Consider the following 23542-nt stretch of genomic DNA (forward strand, 5'->3'; position numbering starts at 1 on the left):
ACTTAACCCTAAAAATGGTGTATAAATGGCTGAATGCTGACATGTAGTGTTGAACAGCACTTTGAGTGGTCGCTATTTCTATTGTGCGTGCTATGCTTTATCCTCCTGCATTCAAATCTTTTTTTCTTTAAAACATAATTCCCACAACAAGTCTCTATCGGGTAAACAAAGACTGTTATAGTCATTTTCAACAGCAACCAATGCCATCTTTTTTTTCTTGTTAGGGCAATCTTGATATACTAGGGTGAGATAAGAAATGCCATCGTTATCATCGGTAGCTCACCATTAACCTTATAGACTCGCCTGAAGTCCCTTGAGAAACACTGGAGGAATACTGCAGTGACTGTTGGACCAGTTGTAAGAGGAAGAGACAGAGGAAAGATGAGAGACAGAACATTCATTTGCAATTTTGTTCTCAGATTAACAGTCATGCAGATGAAGTAAAGAGAGAAAGAGGGAGAGAGACAAGTAGAATACTTCTTTTTGTCGGAGGACAGCAATGACAGATTGGTAATGCACAGGAATAGACTGTTGCCTTCGGAGGACAGAGGGGGGGAGAGAGGGAGCAAGGAGGGGAGACGGAGGCTGGCGAAAGGTGATGAAGACAGTGATTTAGAGTGAGATAAATAGATTTACGGAATGGCAAGTGGCCATGGGAGAGGAAGCTGGCACAGAAGAAAGATAAGTAAAGGGGAGAGGGGGGAAAAAAGGGAAAGGAGGGAGGGGAATGATTTACAGACGGAGAGCAGGATTTGAAAAAAATGAAAGGAGAAGGACTGGAAAGAAAGTGCAATGAGGAAGAGCGATTTCAAATTAGGAGATAGGTGGGATGCAGAAGAGGAAAGATGGCGATGGAGGGAGAAAAGGTGAAACTAGGCAGCGGTGATGGAAGGAGGGAGAGACAAAGAACAACTGTGCACTGCTGACATATTGATCCATAGTGACCACCCTCCCACTCCTTCCCTGCCCAGCACGGATTACTGCTACAGGCCTCAAACCACATAGGTTACTGATCACACGACATTTAACACACACACACACACACACACACACACACACACACACACACACACACACACACAAGGACTCACACACACACACATGGACTCACACACACACAAGAAAAAACCCACGTAAATTCTAACTACCGCACTGTTGACAGGAAATATGTTAGATATACTTGTTTGGGGAGTTCAATTCAAACAAGAAGCAACACACACACACACACACACACACACACACACACACACACACACACACACACACACACACACACACACACACACACACACACACATAGATTCCTAGGGGCAGTGTGGGACACCATTCTTTGTGTTCATTGATCCAGAGCAAGAAAAGTCAGACCACTCAAGCTTTGACAGAAACTTGGCTCACACACGCTTATACTTATACATACACACACACACACACACACACACACACACACACACACACACACACACACACACACACATGCACACGCTTTTTTTGTGACATTTGTGTATGTGTGTGTGTATTGGGTGCTGGGTTTGGGTGCGGTGGGGGCAGGAAGATAAATGGACGGCAGGAAGGGAGAAAGGGGAGGTGGAAGAAGAAGAGATTAAATGGGAAAAAAGAAGCAAGGACTGGAAGAGAAGGAAAGAAGGTGAAGTGGGCAAGGATGGAAGGCATTCAAGGGTGAACTAGGCAACGGGGAAAAAAATAAAAATCCTGCAAAGGATGAAGGGAGTGAGAGATGTGGGATGGAGAGCAAGAATGAACAGAAAAGTTAATGAGAGAAAGGGAGGAGAGAAGCTCTGGCTGACATATTTACAGGACAAGACAAAATCGCCTGTCTCGTCTAAATGCATGCTAGATTAAAGCGAGACCTTCTGAGTGTGTGTGTGTGTGTGTGTGTGTGTGTGTGTGTGTGTGTGTGTGTGTGTGTGTGTGTGTGTGTGTGTGTGCGGTCTAACCAGACAGCAATCCCTGCTCAAGGCCAAACCTATATAGATCATATCCCAATCATCATATCGTTGCCTTCAGCTCGAGATGAAAGAGAGAGGGAGATATGAACACAACAGTTTAACTGCCTCCTCCCCCCCCCCTCTCTCTCTCTCTCTCTCTCTCTCTCTCTCTCTCTCTCTCTCTCTGTCCCTCAAACACACACCCTCACTGTCTCTTCCTCAGATACTCTAATTCACTTCCCATTTACGTTCCATCCATCCCTCCAACTCCACGTTTCTCTCTCTCCTCCCTTCATGTCTTTTCTCAGTTTTCTTTATTTTGTCTCCTGGTCCAACTTTAGATGTTTGGAAGAAGGACAGTAACAACAACTGATGACAGTGGGGCTCGGGTAGAAGCGGGTTGTGGAGGCCTGGTCCTTTGTGGACGGGTAGACGGGTGAGAATAGCAAGGGAATGACTCCCATGCCTGAAGACTGTGCTAAAACATGCTAGACTTCAGTTCATATTCCTGGAATATAATGATCAAAACATCATTCATTTCTTTACACCGAGTGATACGATGATCATTCTTATGGCAGCGGCGGCGGATGTGCACGCTGTGGCCGGTAGCTCCCAGGAATTCCGTGACATTGAGACCTGGCTCCATCGTTCATCCCGGATCAAGCTGCACTTGACGGGCGGTGGCAGGACAGAGCACAGGACTCCGGAGGGAGGAGAGGAGGTGTTTACGTCAGGAAGCTTGGTGCTCAAACATCAGTCAAAATTGATGGACAATCTTTTCCTCATGTTGACTTCTTTATGCGAAGATGTCGGCCATATTATCTGCCTAGAGAACTGTTTTTGCAGCTGCTGTTTACATTCCTTTACGATGCAAATTCTAAAAACGCACCGCACCACAGTTGCATAATGACGATAAATGATTCTGGAAATAAACCAGGAAACAGCACTAATTCATCAGCTCCTGACGAAACGATGCATCGTGACAAGGCTTTTGTTTTAATGTTAATGGTTAATTATGCTGTTTAATGTTTTATATAAGCACATTCAATAGTGATTTAGCAATGATGTGTGTGTGTATGTGGCTGCTTTAACTCACCAATCCACATTGCAGGTAACGTAACATTAATGTTATTATAAGCTTCCTAAAGGAGAACTCCATCTTTTGGCTCTGTTGATGAGGAAACAGTATTTTGGGTGAAAGTGCAAAGTTATGAAATTCATATTTTACGTGTCTTAGAGCATATAGATTAGAATACAAAAATAAGCTGGCAGTGACTGTGACACAAAGAAAGAAAGTGACATATTTGTGTCACAGTTCTGCGGCAAAGACGGCAGTGAGGTTTCAAATGTGCCTGTTTGTTCTTTCTATCTGTCATACAGACACAATGCCTTCTTACTGAATGCTAATTGGTAAGTTCTAACCCAGAGTTGGCCCATGAAGAAAATCGTGCCGAGGGGCTGGAAAAGTGTACAGCTGGTCCTGCAAAACCTCTCTCTCTCTCTGCCATTGTTTCTCTCGCTCGCTCTCTCTCGCCCCCTCTGGTGAGACCAGCTGTCTCATAGCAACAGGATGACACTGTTCCTGACTGCCTGACCACCTCCACACACACACACACACACACACACACACACACACACACACACACACACACACACACACATATATATATATATATATATATTTTATGTATATCCACAGAAATGTGTCAGTGTTTCGTGGTTTGCATACGGCGCTCTCAATGTCCATGCAGTGCTTTCTCTTTTTCTCTTCCTACCCTATACCTCCCTTCCTCCATCATCGATGTTTCCTCTGTTTCTCTTGAATTTACTTTCGTTCTCTCGCTTTCATTTTATTATTCAGAAGCCTGGCATTGTTGGAAGCTTAGCTTCTGTGTGTGTTCTCTTAAGTGCAGTGAATCTCTCCGTATCGATGTAATGTATTTCAAGCTTAAGGCCTTTACACACTGGGGGTGTAAAGAATAAATGATTCGAAAACACAAAATGCTTGCCTGCAAATATAATATGTTTAGGGCGTGAAAGGTAAGAATATAAGGACTCAATAAGGTCTTGGCTGCCTTTGTCAAGGTTGAAAGGAATAATAAAGTGTGCTGTCTTGGTTCAGTCCAGGCGGCAACCACCAGGTCTGAAAAGTGAAATCAATGCTGAAGTGTCTTAAACTTGCATTCTTTCTAATGGCCATCAGGGGGAGACTCCTTTGGTTCCAAAAAGAAGTCTGATTATAGAAGTCTATGAGAAGATGACCCTACTTCTCATTTAAAAATGTTACTCATATATTTATTGTATTACATCTCACAGCTTTAACCCTTTCACCATGTGTTTTCAGTTCATGAAAGTTAAATGTTACCTTTTTGGTTGCCTTAAAATGAGCCTCGATAGCGACGGCCGAAATGCCAAACTCGAGGCCTCAAAACGGCAGTCCGCAAAGCAAACAAAAACAGTTTTAAAATATATCTTGGTGTGCGAATTGATCACGCAAATAAATACTCCAGGTGTGTACAGGCCTATGTGTACAGTGGGCATGTACGGTGTTTGTGAAGGTGTTTTGGCACGTGTGTACTGACAATATAAGTCATGTAAGTAACATGTTCCATTCCACATACTATGTATAATTGGGTGAGGTGAATTGGAGTTCCCATACGCTGTGTTTCAAGGTTTTAATTCACATGCTAGTTAGCACTTTTTTTTTTAAACAGAAAGAAATAGCTCCATACGTAGAGAATGGTGTGTCCGTGGTGTTTGAATCTTCATGGGTGTACCATGTGTGGTTTATGGGTGAGAGCTTTTTGTTCTAACAAAGAGAGATCGATAGACACAGCCTAAATCACAAGTTGCTTTTCAACAAATAAAAGCAGAGCACTCCGGTATTCTTCTTTTATTTAGTTCAGAGAGGCAGCCCCCCTCCACTGTCCTCACAGACACATCTAAAGTCGTCAGCACTATTTCGTTCCCAGACCTCGGCCTCTGAGAGGCGAGTAAAGCATGGCGCTGAATGAATGCCCCTACACGACTGCGAAGGTGAAAAAAAGAGAAACCTCTTTAGGCTTTTTCAAAGAGGCCACTTTCTTTCTTGTGACATCACTTTCAAATGGAAGGAAGACGGTAAAGACCGCCTCTTCTTGGTAGAATTACAAAGGTTATATGCACAATGTCCTTGAAAGGAATCTGTGTAGGGATGCAAGACACATACACACACACACACGGATGCAAACTGAAAGTCAAACACACATCAAACCCATCCGATACCGACGCTATCTGCACCCACTTTCATGTCTAAAGAAAAATCAATACAGACAAAAAGTATGCGAGAGGAGAGAAGGAAAGACGGAAAGGAAGGAAGAAAGAATGAACCCCAAAAAAAGCATCATTTCTGAGGAGGTGCCCATCAAAAGGAATAGCAGAGTATCTATTACACATCAAAGCCATCTCACTTTATTTTCTCTCCCTTCACTCTGTTTGCCTTCAATAAAGAGAATAGGTTTGAAACTGGCAATGAAAGGAATAAAAGGGGGAAAAAAAATGTGGCGGAGGGTCACAGTGGGAACAGGGTGAGACGCACTTACAACTTACACGGATGGATTATTTCTCTGATGTGTTAAGGCTCAAACACATGTACGCCGTAGCTATGAAGAAATGCACTCACGGCATACACTCCACCTGACATGCTCGAGTCAAAACTCTAAATGAGGATTTAGGTAAGTAGTGTTAAGTTCTAAAAATCTTTGGCTGGTCGCGACCGGAGAGAAGAGCTCAGAATTCGATGAGTTATAATGAAACGGATTTAATAAAAAGTCGATGGTGATACAGCATAACATTCTCAGCCAAGGGTGCACAGCTTCAGCTTCCACAGTCCACTTACAGTCTAATCTGCAAATAGTTTGCTGTCTCGGCCTCCGCGAATGAAGAGTTTTCGGATTGTATTAGTACTCCCAGTCACTGAGCCAATGGCCTCTCATTGGTTAATTTCACAGCATGCAAATGGCTAAAAGTGGGCAAAAACAGTCCACAACCTAGTAACCCCCTACTTCCGGTGTTTGATGTCCTCACTCCGCCCTTCTGTATAGCTAATAAAATAGTCTCTCTTATTAATGGAACAGTTATCTCAGTCCTGTCACATGCAGCATCCATCTTGTTTTACACATTCCATGCATACCTGAAACACCTCCCAGTGACAAAAAAACAACAGTGACTTTCTACTGTTACTAATACACATTTCATACGGCTTCATTAATATCCCTTATTAATTATGACATACTTCTTTAGTATTGATATTTACACATAGAGATTCTTTATTTACCAGTGTAAGTCATAATACATTATTTCAACTCTACAGTAATTTGATGTCTTTTGTTCTGTCTATGGTCACCTTTTTTAGCTTTCAAGCTATGCGGCACCCTTTAAATTGACTGAGCCGACATTTACTAATAAATTCAGCATGTCAAATGTGCTAGTATTCATGCCAACTGCTTTTTTTTCCCTTCTTCGTCTGTTTGAAAATTGTCACCATTAGACGTATTTGGAATGCAATGTAATAAGGATGTTTTGGAGATGGTAAGTGACACTTGGCTCATGTGCGAAATCCATAAGCGCCATCCTACGCTCATGTCTGTGTGATGTTTGGTAATTGGAAGAAAAACCTAAGAAATATATAAATATGTGTATAAATCGCATTGGGTTTTTCTGCAAGTGAGTCAATCTCAACTCGTTATTCAGTCGTAAGTCTATTCATTTCAAATGGTGGTTGTTTGCCGCTGAGAGGAAACAATCCGCTTGTTAACAGGCTTTGCTTGTAGAGATGTCGGGTTGACTTTGGGACAGAGAAGGAGGCTTCAGTGCTGCACACTCAAAGATGACTGGAGATTTTTGATTTGAGAGAACCTGTAATCTTAACAAGTCCATATTTGTTTGCGGCATGCTGGGATGGGATGGAAAGGGTAGAAGGGATGGATAAAGCTCAGCCCATACAAAAAGAGCAAACAACTGACATCAAACCATTCAAATGTAGACATATGCCCACAAATTCCCACACACACACACATACACACACATGCACGGATGAATGCACACGAAGCATCAAAAGCAGGTGTAAGGATGTCAGAGAATCACAGAAGGTAAGATCAAGCGGATCCCCTTTCAAAAAAGAAAAGAAATGACATCAGTAGCACAATATCAAAATAGGTGTCTTTGATGTCAAGAAGAAAAGGTAATAAATTATTATCCCAAAATGCACTTTTCAATTTCCAGAATGAAAAGCTTATGAGCTGCCGGTCCTCAAACAACATGTGGAACTATTTCCGAGCAAACAAGTGCAGATCGAAGTAACAAGATGGAGCAACAGCACTTGGATCGAATTCAAATCTCACACCTCAATGGGTGGTTCATCATATGTGTTACTGCTAATCATGTCAGAAGCGAGAGCAGGTCTCCCACTCACCGGAAGACCGGTGGTTCGATCTCAGACTCAACCTCTCCAGTCATGTTCAAGGTTGCTCGGGTAAGATGTTGAGGCCCAAATTACTCCGTGCCATCGGTGTGTGAGTGTGTGGGATGGAGCTTTACTTGAGATCCTGATAAGCAGGTGACACCTTGTATGGCAGCACACACCACACACAAGTGTAGCCCTCTGCACACACACAGTACACACTGACTATGTTTACATGCAGTCAAATTCCACTGTTGTTCAGAATATGACAATATGAAATTTGATACGGGTCATGTAAACAGCATATTCCTGTTTGGGCATTTTCCGATGAAGACATGTAGGATATACCGATGGTATTTGGGTTTCAGGAGCGTTCTTTGGACATGTACACAGCGCTGTCGGAATATGCGTCTCACTTTATTGTTTTGATTCCCATCAGCTTGCTACACATGGCCTCTTGCCGGATTAGGGCCAGCTCTGTGCATTGTGCACAATGATGGAAGAGGAACTGATCAAAATCCGATTAACTGTTATATATGTTGGTGACAATCCATCCACAACCCCAAACTATCTTTCAATCTTAACTAGAAAGGGGAAATGTGCAGTACAAAGCACACACACACACACACACACACACACACACACACACACACACACACACACACACACACACACACACACACACACACACACAGACAGACAGCTCCATCTACAATCAAAATGTGAAGGGATGTGATGGCAGATCACCTCTGTGGGGGGTCATCATCTCAGCCAGGAGTGTGTGCACTCAGTACTCGGCGTTCTCATTTGCGAGAGAGTCCTGCCTTCGAGGTGGAAGCCTCACTCTGAAGTTGGCCAGCCACTCACTTACAAGAGCTCCTGCACAATCTGTTCCCATCGGCCGGTACTCCTTTGCCTCATCCTCAGTGGGGGAAAAGTGTAGCTGTATTCATCATTTATGTTGCCTCCTTCGAACAAGCGATACAACATGACTCCGTCCATCTCAAATGAAGATTTAATCAAGGCTTCAGTCTCTCATCCCGGGAATGCAAATAGATGCAAATAAATACCAGCTTTGATTGCAAAGGCAACGATCGGACTGAATCATTATCAAAATAACCTGTGTGGAAACAGACTGTATATTCATAACAGCAATAAATAGGGCAACAAACTGGATACGAGACACATGCATGGATGTGCAAGTCAATTTTCCTGGTAAATGCAGGCCTACATTTGTCAAGCAACTCAGTATTTTTATTTTTTTTTTACAAATCTCCAGGGATTATGACAGCTGTCATTTTTGTGGGGAACATTTTACCGGTTATATTGACCATGTTTCCACTATTTGGTACTTATGCTCTATCCCATTCATTCAGAGTCTTTGTAAACTCCAACCTGTCCTCCTATATTCATTATCTAAACCTTCCCATAATCCATGCTCACCTCTTTCTCCCCTCCTTGTCACCTCGTTCTCTCTCTGTCCTCTGTCTATTGCTGCATTATCACCACTCTCCATCTGTGGCTCTCTGAAGCGCAACACAGCTCCATCACTCCATCTCTCTCTATCCTTCACTCTCTCCCTTTTAAATGACGGGGACAGGCGTCGACAAGGACCTTGTCGCATTCCGCTTTATTCCACCAACACATTCACTTTGGAGAATATCTCTTTTTTTTATATTTATATTTTCAGTTTCTCCATCAATGTTTCCCCCTCATGTATTCTGGATTACCTAACATGAGTGTAATCACCATAAATGCATATCAATATGAATTTAAAAAGAATCTTAAGATCCAAACATCATCTGGGAGTAATCACAGGGAAAAAACATTGAAAATCAACTTCGCGTCAGGACTGTATGAAAAATATCTATCTATATGCAATCAAATCCCAGTTCAGACAGGCATCAGGCTGCAAATCTGTCACGATATCTGCACATGCACGAGCAGAATGAGATGCGTTTATAGTCTCTTTTACGGGATGGGAACATTATATAGGAAGGGACATGTGCACATGTTAATGTCAGGTGTGAATGCAATTCAAGTGAATTAAAGGTGACGCAGAATGTGGAAAGCATGTTAATGTGAGATGGAAAGAGAGACCAACCCATCTTTTTCTGGCTTGCTGTTTCCTCAAAGTGTGTCTGTCAGGCTCACTGCGCACATGAAATGATTGTATCCCCTATTTCCTTTTTTTCTTCTTCTCACCCTTGCTCTCGATTAAAGTCAATTATAGTTTCTCTGCATGAAATCTGCTCAAATTACTGGAAAAGCAAAGACAGAAACAAACGACAGATGATTAAACCAGACAGACAGCAACCTTGACAGTGTCACGTTAATAACCAAATGGTTCAAGGAATGCCACACTTAGTGTTTGCTGAAGGGCACACACAACGTACCGTACTCCATTTCCCTGTCTTCACATACCCAGAATAGATTTTGGTGCTGATACTTTGGCCTGTATTTGCATCAGCTGCAACACACTTAGAATATACTTCGGAAAAGGTTTTGTTAATTGCCTGGAATTAAAAATGAAATGAAATACAAATTTCATTCTTCACTTTTTACTACTGTACCCCCCATCCCCTCTGCTCCCCACCCTCACTTTCTCTGTCCCTCACTGTCTGTCCCGCCATGTTTCCCACAGCCTATTTCATGCCAATGAAATCCTTGCGCCTGGTGCCGGTCGCCTCGCCGGCATATAGCTCCACTCATCCACCTCCATATTGCTCCGTCGTTACGCTCCATCCATCCTTCCATCTTTCTTCTTCTCTTCCTCCACTTCTTGCCACTCTTGCTCCATTTGGCTCATGATGAGGTGTCACTGCTCTGCCCTTGAGTGGGTGAGAATCCCCTCTGACGAAAAAAAGTGTCTGTGTGTGCGTGTGGATGCCGCCGTGTGTGTAATGTGATTGCCTGTTCCTGCTGCATGTGTTTGTGTATGTTCAGTGTGTGTGTGTGTGTGTGTGCGTGTGTGTGTGTGGCCTGGCCCCTAGAAGTGACAGACATCAGGATTGTGCTGTCACAGCAGGGGAAACGATGATTTACTTGTCAGGGAGCTGAGGGACAGGACGGCAGATAAAGCGTGCTGATAAATGCAGCATGCTGCTGGGATTAATGTAAAGATGCTCGTTTGGACTGCTGGGACACATATACAGTACAAGGACCAGTGATGCAGAGTGAGCTACAGGGCACATGTTGGTTTTACAAGGACTCACATCCTGTCATCTCCCTGTCTTTCACTGGAGGGGTATACTCTTGAGAGATCATGTTGTATGATGCTTATCTAAAAGTGCTCACGGCTCAATGTCAAATAAAGCTGAAGTACCATTAAAACTAAATTTGTCGAGATTATTACGTAGACCTAAAATGGCCTGGCTTGAACTAAGATTGACCTGACTGGACTTACAGAAATGTAACCAAACATGAGTGAAGCTCAACTTGAACATGTCTAGTAGAGTGAATCTATCTGGATTTGTGCTGCAGTGAAGTTCTGTTCGAAAACCATACTGGTCTGAACTAAGCCAGACTAGACTGGACTGCCTTGTCTTCCTTGTTGTCAGTGAACATGGTCATCATCGAGGCAACACAAAATAAAATTCCCCTGCCCTAATATTTCCTTTGACTGTGATCTTGATCTGAGTTCATGTGGTTTCGGAAGGTGACAGACAGGACAAGATGGCGGTTACTAGCCTGTCATTACGGTGTCACTGTAAATGATAGCCAGGCTGGGGCACATGATAGCAGGCTTTGCTGCAGGGATATGCCAAACTAAATGTTATCGGGGGAATAAAGTGCCACGTGTGTGCGATGGCGGTTTAGGAAACCGGGAGTAATGAGGCTACAGCAAGAACCTTCTCTGTTTTGAAATCAGATAAACATTTAGTGAGAGCACTTTGGCAATTTTCCTGCAAGATCTTTGTTTAGAAATGCCTTTTGTATACTAAAAGCCAGTGGCGGGCCGTTAGGGCCTGCTAAGCCTTCTCTGCTGGCCTAAACAGAATCACAAAGTTATAGCTACTTTATGAAAAAAAATTGGCGCGTATTTATGTGTACGATACCAGACAGCATGCCTAGGTAGGAAATTCACGGCTCGTCACTGCTAAAAGCTTATGACCAGGATTTAATTTGGTTCAGAATAAGCTCCTAAAAGTAAATATAATAAAACCTCTTTTTTAATTAAAGTTTAGTTTAAAGACAGTACACAATAATGAATATGAAGGCACATTTGCTCTTGCAGTTAAAAAACATTCACTTTCATTGAAAATGTAAAAAAATAAATAATGAAGCAACAATACATAGGCATTGATTTGTGTAACTGACAAAAGCACAGGTGATCATTAGCCTGTCATAGCAGGTTATAATCACCAGATCATGATTACCTTGTCATTGTAGCATAATTCAATTTATAATGTTGTTGACAAAATGAGTCATGTTGCAATAATCTCCAAACGATCATGGCAATTTGGGGCGAGTTAAATGACTGAGATTAATAATGGATGTAAGTCCATGCTTAGCCCCGGAGCAAAGCAGTCTATTAACTTGTCATTGCTGGACAGGGGGACAAAACCTGCGGCAGTGCACATAACGACAAATGTAAATGTCCCCTTATGGTGAGATACACCTCATATTAAAGTCTAATATTACACATGTGGCAGGGGCAGGGAATTAGGCTGCAAATGAAATAGAGCCAAATCATTTCAATCTTATGGACAGGAACACAGTTATTATCTTTTCGGGGAAGCAGGAGGAAAGGCCTGTGTGGAAAAAAAAACTGAAATGTAAAATCCCTTCCCTGAAGTTGAAATTGTAAATAAGTAGAAGTTTCACACAGAAGGTATTCATTGACTGTTAATGGATGAATATAGCTTGAAGTTGCATAATTAATAATAATGTATGCAGCATGGCAGTGACAGGCAGCTGATACAAGCATTTTACTGTCAAAACCAGAATCACAGCAATAGATCGTGTTGTTAAATCAGCTGCAAGCAATCAACCAATTTCACATATCAAGAATGCCTATATATTATTACATAATGCTTCATTGTGCGGGATTCAGAGCATTAATATGGCACTAAATAGCTCTAATATGTAAAGATATAGTGGAGCAATGTCTACCTGAGCAGAGAATAAAGTGGTGTAATCCAAGTTTCTTTGTGCTTTGTTAGCCGTGCATGTGAGCTTTCCCCACTAGCTCACGGCCGCTGCTCTGCACTGATCATATCATCATCGTATCATCCCCTACCCTCCGGTTCCATGTTGAGAGCCGTTGAGAGGCAACATAAATGCTCCCAATTTTGATACAGCACCTTTAACAGCTTATCAATATCACCACATCTATGAAAAATCAGCACATAGATCTATATTGATTGTGATGAAGTGAAGGTTTGTTTAGACACGCTACCGGCAAGGTGGCAGTAATTATATAGCAATACCTTGCACACTACAGATGTAACCATAGGTCAACTTTGTCCACATTTCCTCCAAATGCCAAGGTAAAATGACAGATTTGTGTAACTGGTACATTAAACAAATAAAACACACACCTCTGCACCTCAGCAGAGATTTCACCCAGGCCATGGAAGGAAATATCTGATATCATATTTATTATTAGTGTACTTGTAGCTGTTTTGCTTTTGCTGGGACAGGGAGTAAGGAAATGCCACTTAAGCGGCTAATACTGAGCCCACCCACATAAACCACACACACACACACACACACACACACACACACACACACACACACACACACACACACACACACACACTAGCATACTGATTAACAGGAGTGAAAGTCAAAACAAGACAATGGTTCAGATAACAAGCAGAACAATCATCATCTGAAAATAGGACAGGAACACACTGTACAAATGCAGGCATTACATAAGGTCTAATGTGCTGCCGAGAGAATGTAGTGCTATATGATTTGCAGTTGAATTACTGTATATATGCAGAGACACCCTCCTGCATTAGCTGTGGGAACACACATATTTGCCGCTCTCTCAGGCACACACATCCAAGCGTCAAAATGACTGCAGTGCAAGAGGGACTGTGTAGCTGCAAGAGTACGTCAGAGCGGACAAAGCATTTCCTCAAGTCGAGGTTGGCTAACATGGGAAATGAAAGGTGCACATACATGAAATGCACACAGTCACACACACCCTGGGGCTTACCGAAGAAAGGCTGAGTGGCAGGTGGTGAGGTGGAGTATTCGTCACTGTTAGGGTGTGTGTGTGTGTGTGTGTGTGTGTGTGTGTGTGTGTGTGATTACTGCCATGAGTGGTAATCATTGGGCAAATGTGCAGTAAATACGTCTGGGGCAAACATGTGTTTGTTTCTGCATCTGTGTGTGAATGCAGAGGGTTTTATGTTAATGCTCCTCACAAGGTATTATCAGCATTAAGTGATGGTCTGCAGGGCTGTGTTTGTGTGTGTGTGTGTGTGTTTGTGTGTGTGTGTGTGTGCGTGTGTGTGTAGCCTACCACTGTATGGTGATGTGGACCCTGGAGCTTCCCCAGGGCCAGGTTCACCACCCTTATGTTTTCTCTCCGCTTACAAAACTCTGCAGTCCACTCTGCCTTCACTTCCTCCATCTACTAGTGCCAGCACATACACACACACACACACACACACACACACACACACACACACACACACACACACACACACGCCATGCCATGGATGCAGAGGTCCTAAATGCAGAAAGAAATGATTGAAAGTGCTCTTTATCAGCTTGCACTGACATATGGAAGGAAGTTATTGCATCAGTCTGACAATTAATTGCTTTGTATTGTCAGTCTTGCAGCTTTTGTGTGATGTTCATGTATCTGTGTGCCTGTGTGTCCGTCACAAGCCAGATGCTGCCTTATCAAGAGTTAGACGAACAGATTGACTCAGATTGTGCTTTTGATACACAGAGAGTGTACAGCGAGCAGATGTAGGCATGTTTAGGCTTCACTTTAGCTCAGTTTGGAAATGGGGCAAAAGAGGAAAGGCACAGGTCCAAAATGATATTGTTACATGATGTACCTTGTTAGTTAGAAAGCTACCCCAAAAAATACATCTTAGAGAATCACCTAGAATTCACTCGAAGATGGGAAAGTGAAAGCAAAAATGTCAACTTCCCTATCAGGAGAGGACTTCTGAGAGGCTACATGAGGTCTCGAGTCCTATCTGTTGTTGGTCCGTAAATACATCCAATGCACTCACAATAATAATGCCCATTAAGGCACGTCTTATTTCCACGTGTTCTTTTGAAGGAACGAGCTGTTTTCCCCTGTTTCTACTCTTGGGCTAAGCTCAGCAAAATATGTCACAGAAAAACCTCTGCAGAAAACACGCACAAAAGATGCTTTACTTATCTCACACAAATAGTTTCCAAAAATATTGGTATGTATTTAATAAATGAGGTGCAGCAGAGCTGGTTGAGTTTACTTTCAGCCGCTTCATTGTGTGGAGAGGTGGGGAGCTCACACAAAGACAGAGTGGCACACACACACACACACACACACACACAATCACACACATAAATACACACTTGCAAGCAATGTGGAGGAGAGGGGTTCAACAGTGTCAATTACTTCACTCCGTTGCTCAGCAAACACTACAAAACTGCTATCAAACATAAATATTCATGCGCAAGACACGGCTAATCACCTGTAAAATGAACTGATGTGTGTAAGATAGAGGGAATCAAATGGTTGAGCGAGTAAGGAAAAGTATAAGAAAGCCTCGAGGAAAGGACAGCTTCCCATTCAAACTTGCCTTTACTAGAAAGACATGTTGTCTGTCCACTTCAACTAAAAGTTTCAGGACTGTAGAAACAACTACAACTCCAAAAGCAAGTTCAGGCTATTCTGCGGCTGTCAAAGGGGTGTGATTAACAAGATCAATCCTCACACTGCTCCTTCATCCTAGTAAACCCCTAGAATGTTTGATTTACATTTGTTCAGTCTAGGGATTTGGACAAGGATGCACTTCTGCATGACAACTATCTCAGGGCAGCTTTCAGAGTTTCAGATGCCGGCGGCCACTAGTGCCTATGAGATAGATGACTTGCTTGGGAATATGTTTCAGTTTCTTCAGCTTTTATTTAGAAAACAGCAACCCAAAGACTTTACTTTTGAATTATTATGAAAAGTGGAGGAGGCATCAGCTGAAAGCGGATGGGAAGAATGTTAATGAGATGTTTGTATCATTGAGGATTTGTGGACGATGACGGGAATGCAGTTGTTACAGGTGTAATACACTTTAAATGCTAACCATTAGCAACAAACTCTCGCTAGCTACCAACAGCTGCTCCACTGCCATAATTACAACTGGGCTGCAATAATGTTGTCATCGGAAATGAAAAACATCGCTGGGACTTAAATATTGGCCAGTGGCCTTTATAACACTGGTCATCAGATTGATCTGGAAAGATGTCACATCAATGAATGACATACTGATCTTATTGACTTATACTTATAAACTCCAATGTAAATTTAGTTCTAAAGTTGCCATTACACATGGAATAGTTTCTAAGGGGACCTCCAAAAGATTCCTAAGTATATTGATAGTTTCTAACCCGTTCAGTGTATTCCTTTTTAAACAATAACTTACACAGACGTATATCAATATATCAATATTAAAGGTTTTCGAAAGTCATTTTGTATATTATGTGATCCCATATGTGGTCCCAACCCAAAGGTTCCCACATGCTGCCTATCAATACCCTGCTGTAGAATCGTTTGGCACCCTGGAGGCTTTATTATTGATGTGCGTGAACTTAAATACCTCATGGCCTATCTGCTAGGGTTTCACATGCAGATGTTTGGGAAGGCTCCAGCAACGAGGTCTGTTTGGCTCGCCCACTTTTCAATTTGTGCAGCTGCCACGCTGGAAGCTTCCACAAACATAACTGTCACCAAAAATATAATGTATTTCACACTGCAGCAGCACGTTAAGTCATGAGCTCATGCGTGGTTTATGTTTGTGCTTGTTAGATGGTTTAGCTGAACTGGTGCCTGCTAATACGCAGATGAGGAATTGTGCTTGCTTGAAGGTTAGAGAGGCATGCTTGGAGCTGGCTGGCTTAAATGAATGAGTAATGTTCTCCCATCCCTCACCAGCTACTATTGAAGTGCCCTTGGAAGAAGCACTGAACCCCCAATTGCTCCAATTGAGCTGCTCAGTGGCCAAAAATGCAAAACTGTGGGTGGTTACCAAATGGGGTTATGTGAAAGAGTGCAAACAGGGTGGGAAAGCAGCCACCATGCAAATGCTGGTTCATTCTGGCTGAGGCTTGTACCATAAGTTGGTTTACCTTGCCAGCCACTTTGGCAGGTAACAAACTATCAATCGGAGGTTCTGCCCTATTCTGAAAATCTAGTTGGCTTGCGAGTAAGTGCAAGTAGGTGATAAATATGTCTAGACCGGCAGCCATATTGTCAGCAAGCCAACCATCATTTAGAAGTCTCAATCTAATTCTAGGTCTTTCATTTTAGGTTGGTGAAAAATAGGTTGTTAGATGACCGTCAGAATGACAAGTTCGTCAACACAATATTTGGGGTCCTGCTATGACACGATGATGCCGTTTTATATGGATTTCTTCTGCCTTGCCTGGTTACATCAGGGTTAAATTATACCTTGGATCTAGCACTACCAAAATTAAACTACTCGTGGCTTTCCAATACCTGATCCAGTAACAAGAGAGCCTCAGATCTAGAGGGTCAAATTCAATCTGACTGAATGTATTATACTGCATATAATTCATGGTGCAGCTATTACTAAAGATCAATAGCACTTAAAGTGCTCCATTGATATTGAAACCCACGCTGATTTACAAGCAGATAGGTATTTGGACAAATCCACTTGTATATGTGATATAATGCAGTGACTTCTCAATGTCCCACTGTTGTCCTTTTTTACTGTTCACTTCCTGGGATTGCTCTTCTAAGCACACATAGGCACTCACACACACTTAACTGACTGAAAAGAAATCTGGCTTTTCATTAGATTGGATCACTGCGTGTTGGTCTCCTGTTTATTTTCAACGTTTGAAAGGCCAGCTGGCCAGCAAACCTGTGGGCACTCTGTCGCACAGTTTTGCTATTAATGCTCGGACAGTGCATTGATTTAATTTACTCCCAAATAAATAAAAAACTATGGTGGTGTGAGTACAACTGGGAAGGATTTCTCCTCACAGGTAAGGCTAAACATGGATAAACCCACATGAACAAACAGACACATTTGTGACCTTCACTACAAATGGAAAACACTGCAGGAAACTGTGTGTGTGTGTGTGTGTGTGTGTGTGTGTGTGTGTGTGTGTGTGCGTGTGTGTGTATGTGTGTGTGTGTGTGTGTGCGTGTGTGTGTGTGTGCGTGTGTGTGTGCGTGTGTGTGTGCGTGTGTGTGTGTGCGTGTGTTTGATTGCCAACTACCAATGCTAGCACTGCCAAAGATATGAAACCAGCTCTGCAAAAAACAAGGTGGCTCTTGGGGCCTACAGCAAGACCTTTTGCACAATAATGTTTGATACTAATGTATTAAAAAGAGGTGATATGGCAGTATTCTATGCTATGCTGTAATCAGCGGTAACACTGCAGTGTGTAGCGGCGATTAGCTAGCCAGTGGGGCGCACACAATGGGACTCACATGCATGCGCGGCTACGTAAACAAAGCACACACAACAAGCTGCGGCTATAAGGAGGGAGTGTGATTTCATTCTCTGCTCAGATAGATATTACTCCACATTATCTTTACAAAGAAAATAGTCACCTGCTGCTACATTAATGCTTTGAATATGGAGTTTGACACCTTTAACAAATTATGACCTTTCAGTTATAAGATTTTGTTTGGCATGTTGTGTTCTGAGTTAATACACAAAAGGGATTTAACATCCACATTCAACCTGCCAAGGTTTTTTTTAATTACATCATACAAGCATGACTACCTTTCAAAGATGACTAAAGGGTACGTGACTCAACTTTGATAAAAATAACAAAAAGTCAGATAAAGCCTCACATTAAAGTAAAAATCTCAAAGACCTTCATTTAAATACATTTCCATTAAGTCAATATCTATCGCCGACTGAGGTAACACAATGGTTATTGAGCCAATGAGAGTCCCACTGAGAGTCTTTGCATTTACAGTTCTCACAACTCAGTGTCTCTCATAAGAATCACAAGCGTTTCGACCTCAGGGCAGGGAGCGACGAAACAGACCTGCTCGTCACCATCGAGAACGAAACAGAGATCTTCGAGATTGCAACCTGAAGCTCATGACATATTAGTCATTGGAAATGACTTATGTTGAACTAAGTGCAATATGTATGTGCTCATATCTGCGTGTTACTCTCTTACATACAATATGTTACATTTACAATTGCAATCCCCTGAAGCATGACATCCGAAAACACCAGACAGCTTACTTATGGAACAAATACATCAATACTCCCACAGTTCTGCAGGTCAAACTCATTGGCGAGAAGTTAAGGCCCCTTTTTTAAAGCAGAATGTCAATTTCCATCTTTGGAAACTGCGACCAGCCAGCTGAGTCGAAGTCAATTTGGAGCACTGGATAAGTGCAGTATTCCGGTCTCTTCCTCAGAAATATGATCACGTCATGCTATTTAAAATGTCAAACCTCCGGGGAATGTCATTGATTTGCTGACTTAGCCAATCACTAGTGAGTAACAGTAGCAGCAGGAAATGTGCTTTGCTTCCCACATTTTCTGTCAGTCCCTGATCAAATTTGTATATGTACAGCATGCATGTGCATGTAATGTCTGTATAGTGATAGTGAACTGAACGCCATGGCTTATTATGTTATCTCTCAAATACTTCTCATAATTGTGTATTCCAAACCCTGAGCTTGAGACATCCCCAGTTTTGGACTGGAAATCGTTTTCAATATTGCACTCAAAAGTGACAGTCTAAATGTGCACTCAAATTCGACGCCACATAAATACAAAAACGCCAAGGCCACTTATATGCAGATTTAATCTACAAATACAATTTGAGTGATGAATGGATGTTGAGGGAATTAATGATTCGCGTCCATTTGGTCCATGGGGGAACAGGTGTTGAACGCTCCCCTGGTACACCCGCTTCCAAGGATTTTAGAATGGTTGTGCAAGATAACCCATGCCATTCACACACACATACACACACCCCGTTATACTGCATGCCTTTACCTGAACATTATTTATAGATTAAGGTGGAATCATCTCCCCATTGCTGTGACATCCACGTGAAGTGTGTGTGTGTGTGTGTGTGTGTGTGTGTGTGTGTGTGTGTGTGTGTGTGTGTGTGTGTGTGTGTGTGTGTGTGTGTGTGGGGGGGGGGGGGGGCAAAACTATATTGCGGATAGAGAGAGAATAGCTGCGAGCAGCGACCCAGATCCACACACAGGAACACGCACACAGGCACGAAGCCGTCGACGGGAACAAGCGCACCCAGATCGAATAATTATTTACGTCAGTTAGGAACAGACTTAAGAAGGCAAGTTGTCAATCTCTTCCTTCACTCTCTGCTCTTGTTTTAATTTTTTTTTTTTTTACCCAAACCCCTATGCACAAAGATGCCGCCCCGTCGGGAAAATCCGTCCCATGTATCGAGCGTCCCAACGACATTTCTCTGCAACAACTCTCTGTGCAAGAAAAGCGTATTGAAATGCACCCCACGCTCCGAAGACTGACACACACACACACACACTCTCTCTCTCTGTCTCTGTCTCTGTCTCTCTCTCTCTCTCTCTCTCTCCCTCTCTCTCTCTCTGTCTCCCTCTCTCTCTCTCTCTCTCTTTCTCTCCCTCTTTCTCTTCCTCTTTTTCTTTCCCTCTGTATTCCCGAACCAACATTGAAAGAGTGTGGGTTTGTGCATGTGTGTGGCGGAGACAGACCTGGAGAAAGCAGAGCAGATCTGGGTACTCTGGCTGAGAAAACACATCCGTTTATTGCACCTCGTGAAGTTCCTCATCCAGCTGCCCGCCCAGCATCCTAAGCCATTGGGTCACCCGACTAGCCCAGACAGCCACCCGGTCACACATTCAGCCACCTGCATAGCAGTGTAGCCCTTCACCACCATCAGCTACTCTGCTGCGGATCACTCCAGCCTGCCACCCATAACACTCATCCTCCCAGCACTTCGAACCCATCACATCCAGACACCCAACAGGCCACCCAGCCATCCTCCCACCCAGCGGAGGATCGCAACTCTCTCCCGTGGAACAAGTGCGCGCCGCCCGGCTGCGAGCGTCTTACCTTGAGCGCCTCTATATCCAAAGACGTCGACCGGTCCATGATAGAGAAGTGAAGTAGCACTGCAAATCAGTCAGGAAAATAGAAGTCCCGCTGGCGCGGAAGATGAGAGGGGAAGAGATTAAAAACAGAGACCAAAAAAAAGTTGGAATGCTCTCTAGAGTCCCAAACTCTGCTGCAACATCCCCTGGATTCTTGTTAGGATGAGGTTATTAATATTCCACCACGGCGACGGATGTTCTCTGTTTCATTCCTCCCGGTGGGTCGATTGGTAAAATCAGGACTCCATACCGTGGAAACCCCCTCCCCCCCCCCCTCCCCACCTCCGGTCCCCGGGTTGTCCGTGCAGGGGATGGAGGGAATAGGAAAAAAACAGATATATAAAGAGAATATAATTAGCTGTGCGTAATGTTTCAAGCTGTGCCTTCTGCGCACTTGACGATCCGGTATGTCTTTTCTTTTTTTGTTGTTACATCTGTGTACGAAATATTCCCCCCACTGCAGGAATGAAGCCGGGTTTAGACTCCCCTGTCAGTCGGTCAGAGGATAAATGCCGTTATATCCCGTTGGATCCCAATACATGTGAGTATGATGTGTCTGCTCGTGCAGTGGTCGGCAACTGGAGAGAAGGAGTCCGGATCAGACAGCTGATATTCTGCCTTGCCTGGGCGACTTCCATGCGGCAAACCGCCAGAGATATCAGCTCTCGCCGAAAGAAACGGGAAAGCAAGAGAGAGGGAGAGAGAGGGAGAGAGAGAGAGAGAGAGAGAGAGAGAGAGAGAGAGAGAGAGAGAGAGAGAGACCTGGTGGGAGAAATGCCGAAGAGCAGAGATGGGGAGAGCTGCGAGAGTTGAGACGGGAAGAGAGAAGAGAAGGAAGGTTTATGCCGTATATTATTCCAATGACTGACGCGCCGGTGTGTGTGTGTGTGTGTGTGTGTGTGTGTGTGTGTGTGTGTGTGTGTGTGTGTGTGTGTGTGTGTGTGTGTGTGCGTGTGTTCGTGACAGAGAGGGAGAGGGAGGGAGAGGAGAGGTAAAGGCTCGTTCTAATCAAGTAGATGAATCGAAAATGCTGCTTTGCCACTGAAGACAAGAACGAGATTTAAATGCAGAGGCTGTAGCAGAAAGTCTGGGGCTGCTGCATGTGTGTGTGTGTGTGTGTGTGTGTGTGTGTGTGTGTGTGTGTGTGTGTGTGTGTGTGTGTGTGTGTGTGTGTGTGTGTGTGTGTGTAGAAGAACGGAGAAGCACTGAAGTGATACAATATGACTATAAATGAATATAATAGATAAATAATCCTATTGTGACTGTAGGTAGACCTGCAAAAAATAGATAAAAAAGATGAATCAGACAGAAAGTTTTCTTGATTCATCCTTTGGCTCATGCTTCCATCCTTTCTTCTTTATTTCTTTTCCGACTTTCTTTGTTAAGGTGCACATTTCCATCACCCTTCTCTTGCATTACAAGGTGTCGCCGCCTGCCGACCACCAGGGATTTTTTATTATCTGTAGCACAATTTATGAATGAGGAGAGTAGCATAGCAGTGGAGAGGCGAGGCGAAGCAAGGGGAGAATGAGAGAAGGTGTGGTACCTAGGAAAGGAAAGAAGAGGTGACAAATGAAGGAGAGAAGAGCAGTGGATAGGGGAGAAGAGAAAGAAAAGAGAATTGTGAATAGGAGAGGACGATAGGAGGAGAGGTGACAAAATAAGGAGAGGAGAGCAGTGGAGAGGGGAGAAGAGGAGAGAGGGAGGCGTTCAGGTGCAAGAGCAAAAGGAGGAAAGGAGAATGCAGGAAAAGAGGAGATGTGATGATAAAAAGAGGAGAGGACGAGAGAGAGGTATACTGTTATCTGTCCATCTAAGTCAATCTCTGTTCGTGACAAGTTCTGAAGCACAATGTATCATCTCAGTTTGTGGCAGATTGTTCTCTTCAAGATGCCTGCATTTAGTGATAAAATGTCCCAACAAATAGAATATTGTGTACAAACAAACAGTAAGTTTAACGACAACATATGAGCTGTACATTTTGTATTACCAACTGCCGTGGTGTACAACTCTGCGGACCTTTGCCATCAGTTGCAATTCAATCAAATACATTTTATTGCTGTCCTCCTAACCTATAGCATTAGATATGATGACGTGTCGGAATTGCTGAATAATTCTCTGCTAGCCGAGCGGAAAACACCCTGCCATGCTGTAACAAGAGCGGATTTGATTATCACTTCACCCAATCCCATTCCGCTGAGGATGTAAACCACAAGAATTATTATCCATTTTATAATTGATCAATATCCTGTGAATCTGCAAACGCAGTGAGTTTAGCTGCATCACCAGTTATCTTTTATTTCCAAAAACAGTGTATGAGATTAAAGGAATATCATTAACACGTGCTTCTCAGATGTGTCGGCTTATTGTGACGTGAATGGACAACGCCGGGACGTCCCAGAACTAATGGTTGTGTGTCGGATTTAGACAGACTCAGATGTTGAAGCCACGTGTACCGTATTTATTCAATAAATCAATATTGACAATAAATGTCAATATTAAGTTTTCGATTGGGCACCCTCCATGACGGCGCCATCATCATCATCATCATCATCATGCGACTTTAAAGCCTTATACTAACGGTAAAAGACACCAGATTGGGAGCATTTCAACTGCTTCTCAACTTTTCAAGTCATCTCCTCTTTCCATTATGGTGAAGTGCAGTAAGCTTGTGTTCAATGTAATTGACTTGATTACATGAGAGTCACACATGCATTCCCACATTCGTGCTTTTGTGTAATTTACACACACGCACACGCACACGCACACACACACACACACACACACACACACACACACACACATAGATAGGCCTGTTGAATAGCACACTAAAGAACACAGAGGAACATTTGTTGAGGGAGTGAGTCAGAGATAACG

The 23542-nt window shown here is 43.1% G+C and overlaps 1 protein-coding gene across 1 annotated transcript in view; it reads right to left on the reverse strand.

Annotated features, from left to right (window-relative positions):
* LOC306737399 (zeta-sarcoglycan-like) overlaps positions 1 to 20666 on the reverse strand; it is a gene marked incomplete at both ends in the record, with an annotated part of 307646 nt that extends 286980 nt beyond the window's left edge. The window contains one exon of the mRNA XM_079219130.1: positions 20628 to 20666. Coding sequence (XP_079075256.1) covers positions 20628 to 20666 — 39 coding nt within the window. The remainder of the gene's footprint in view (positions 1 to 20627) is intronic.
* Between the last annotated feature and the right edge of the window lie 2876 nt (positions 20667 to 23542).

Source organism: Taurulus bubalis, assembly GCF_910589615.1.
Source record: "Taurulus bubalis genome assembly, chromosome: 6".
In the NCBI taxonomy this organism is placed as follows: Eukaryota; Metazoa; Chordata; class Actinopteri; order Perciformes; family Cottidae; genus Taurulus; species Taurulus bubalis.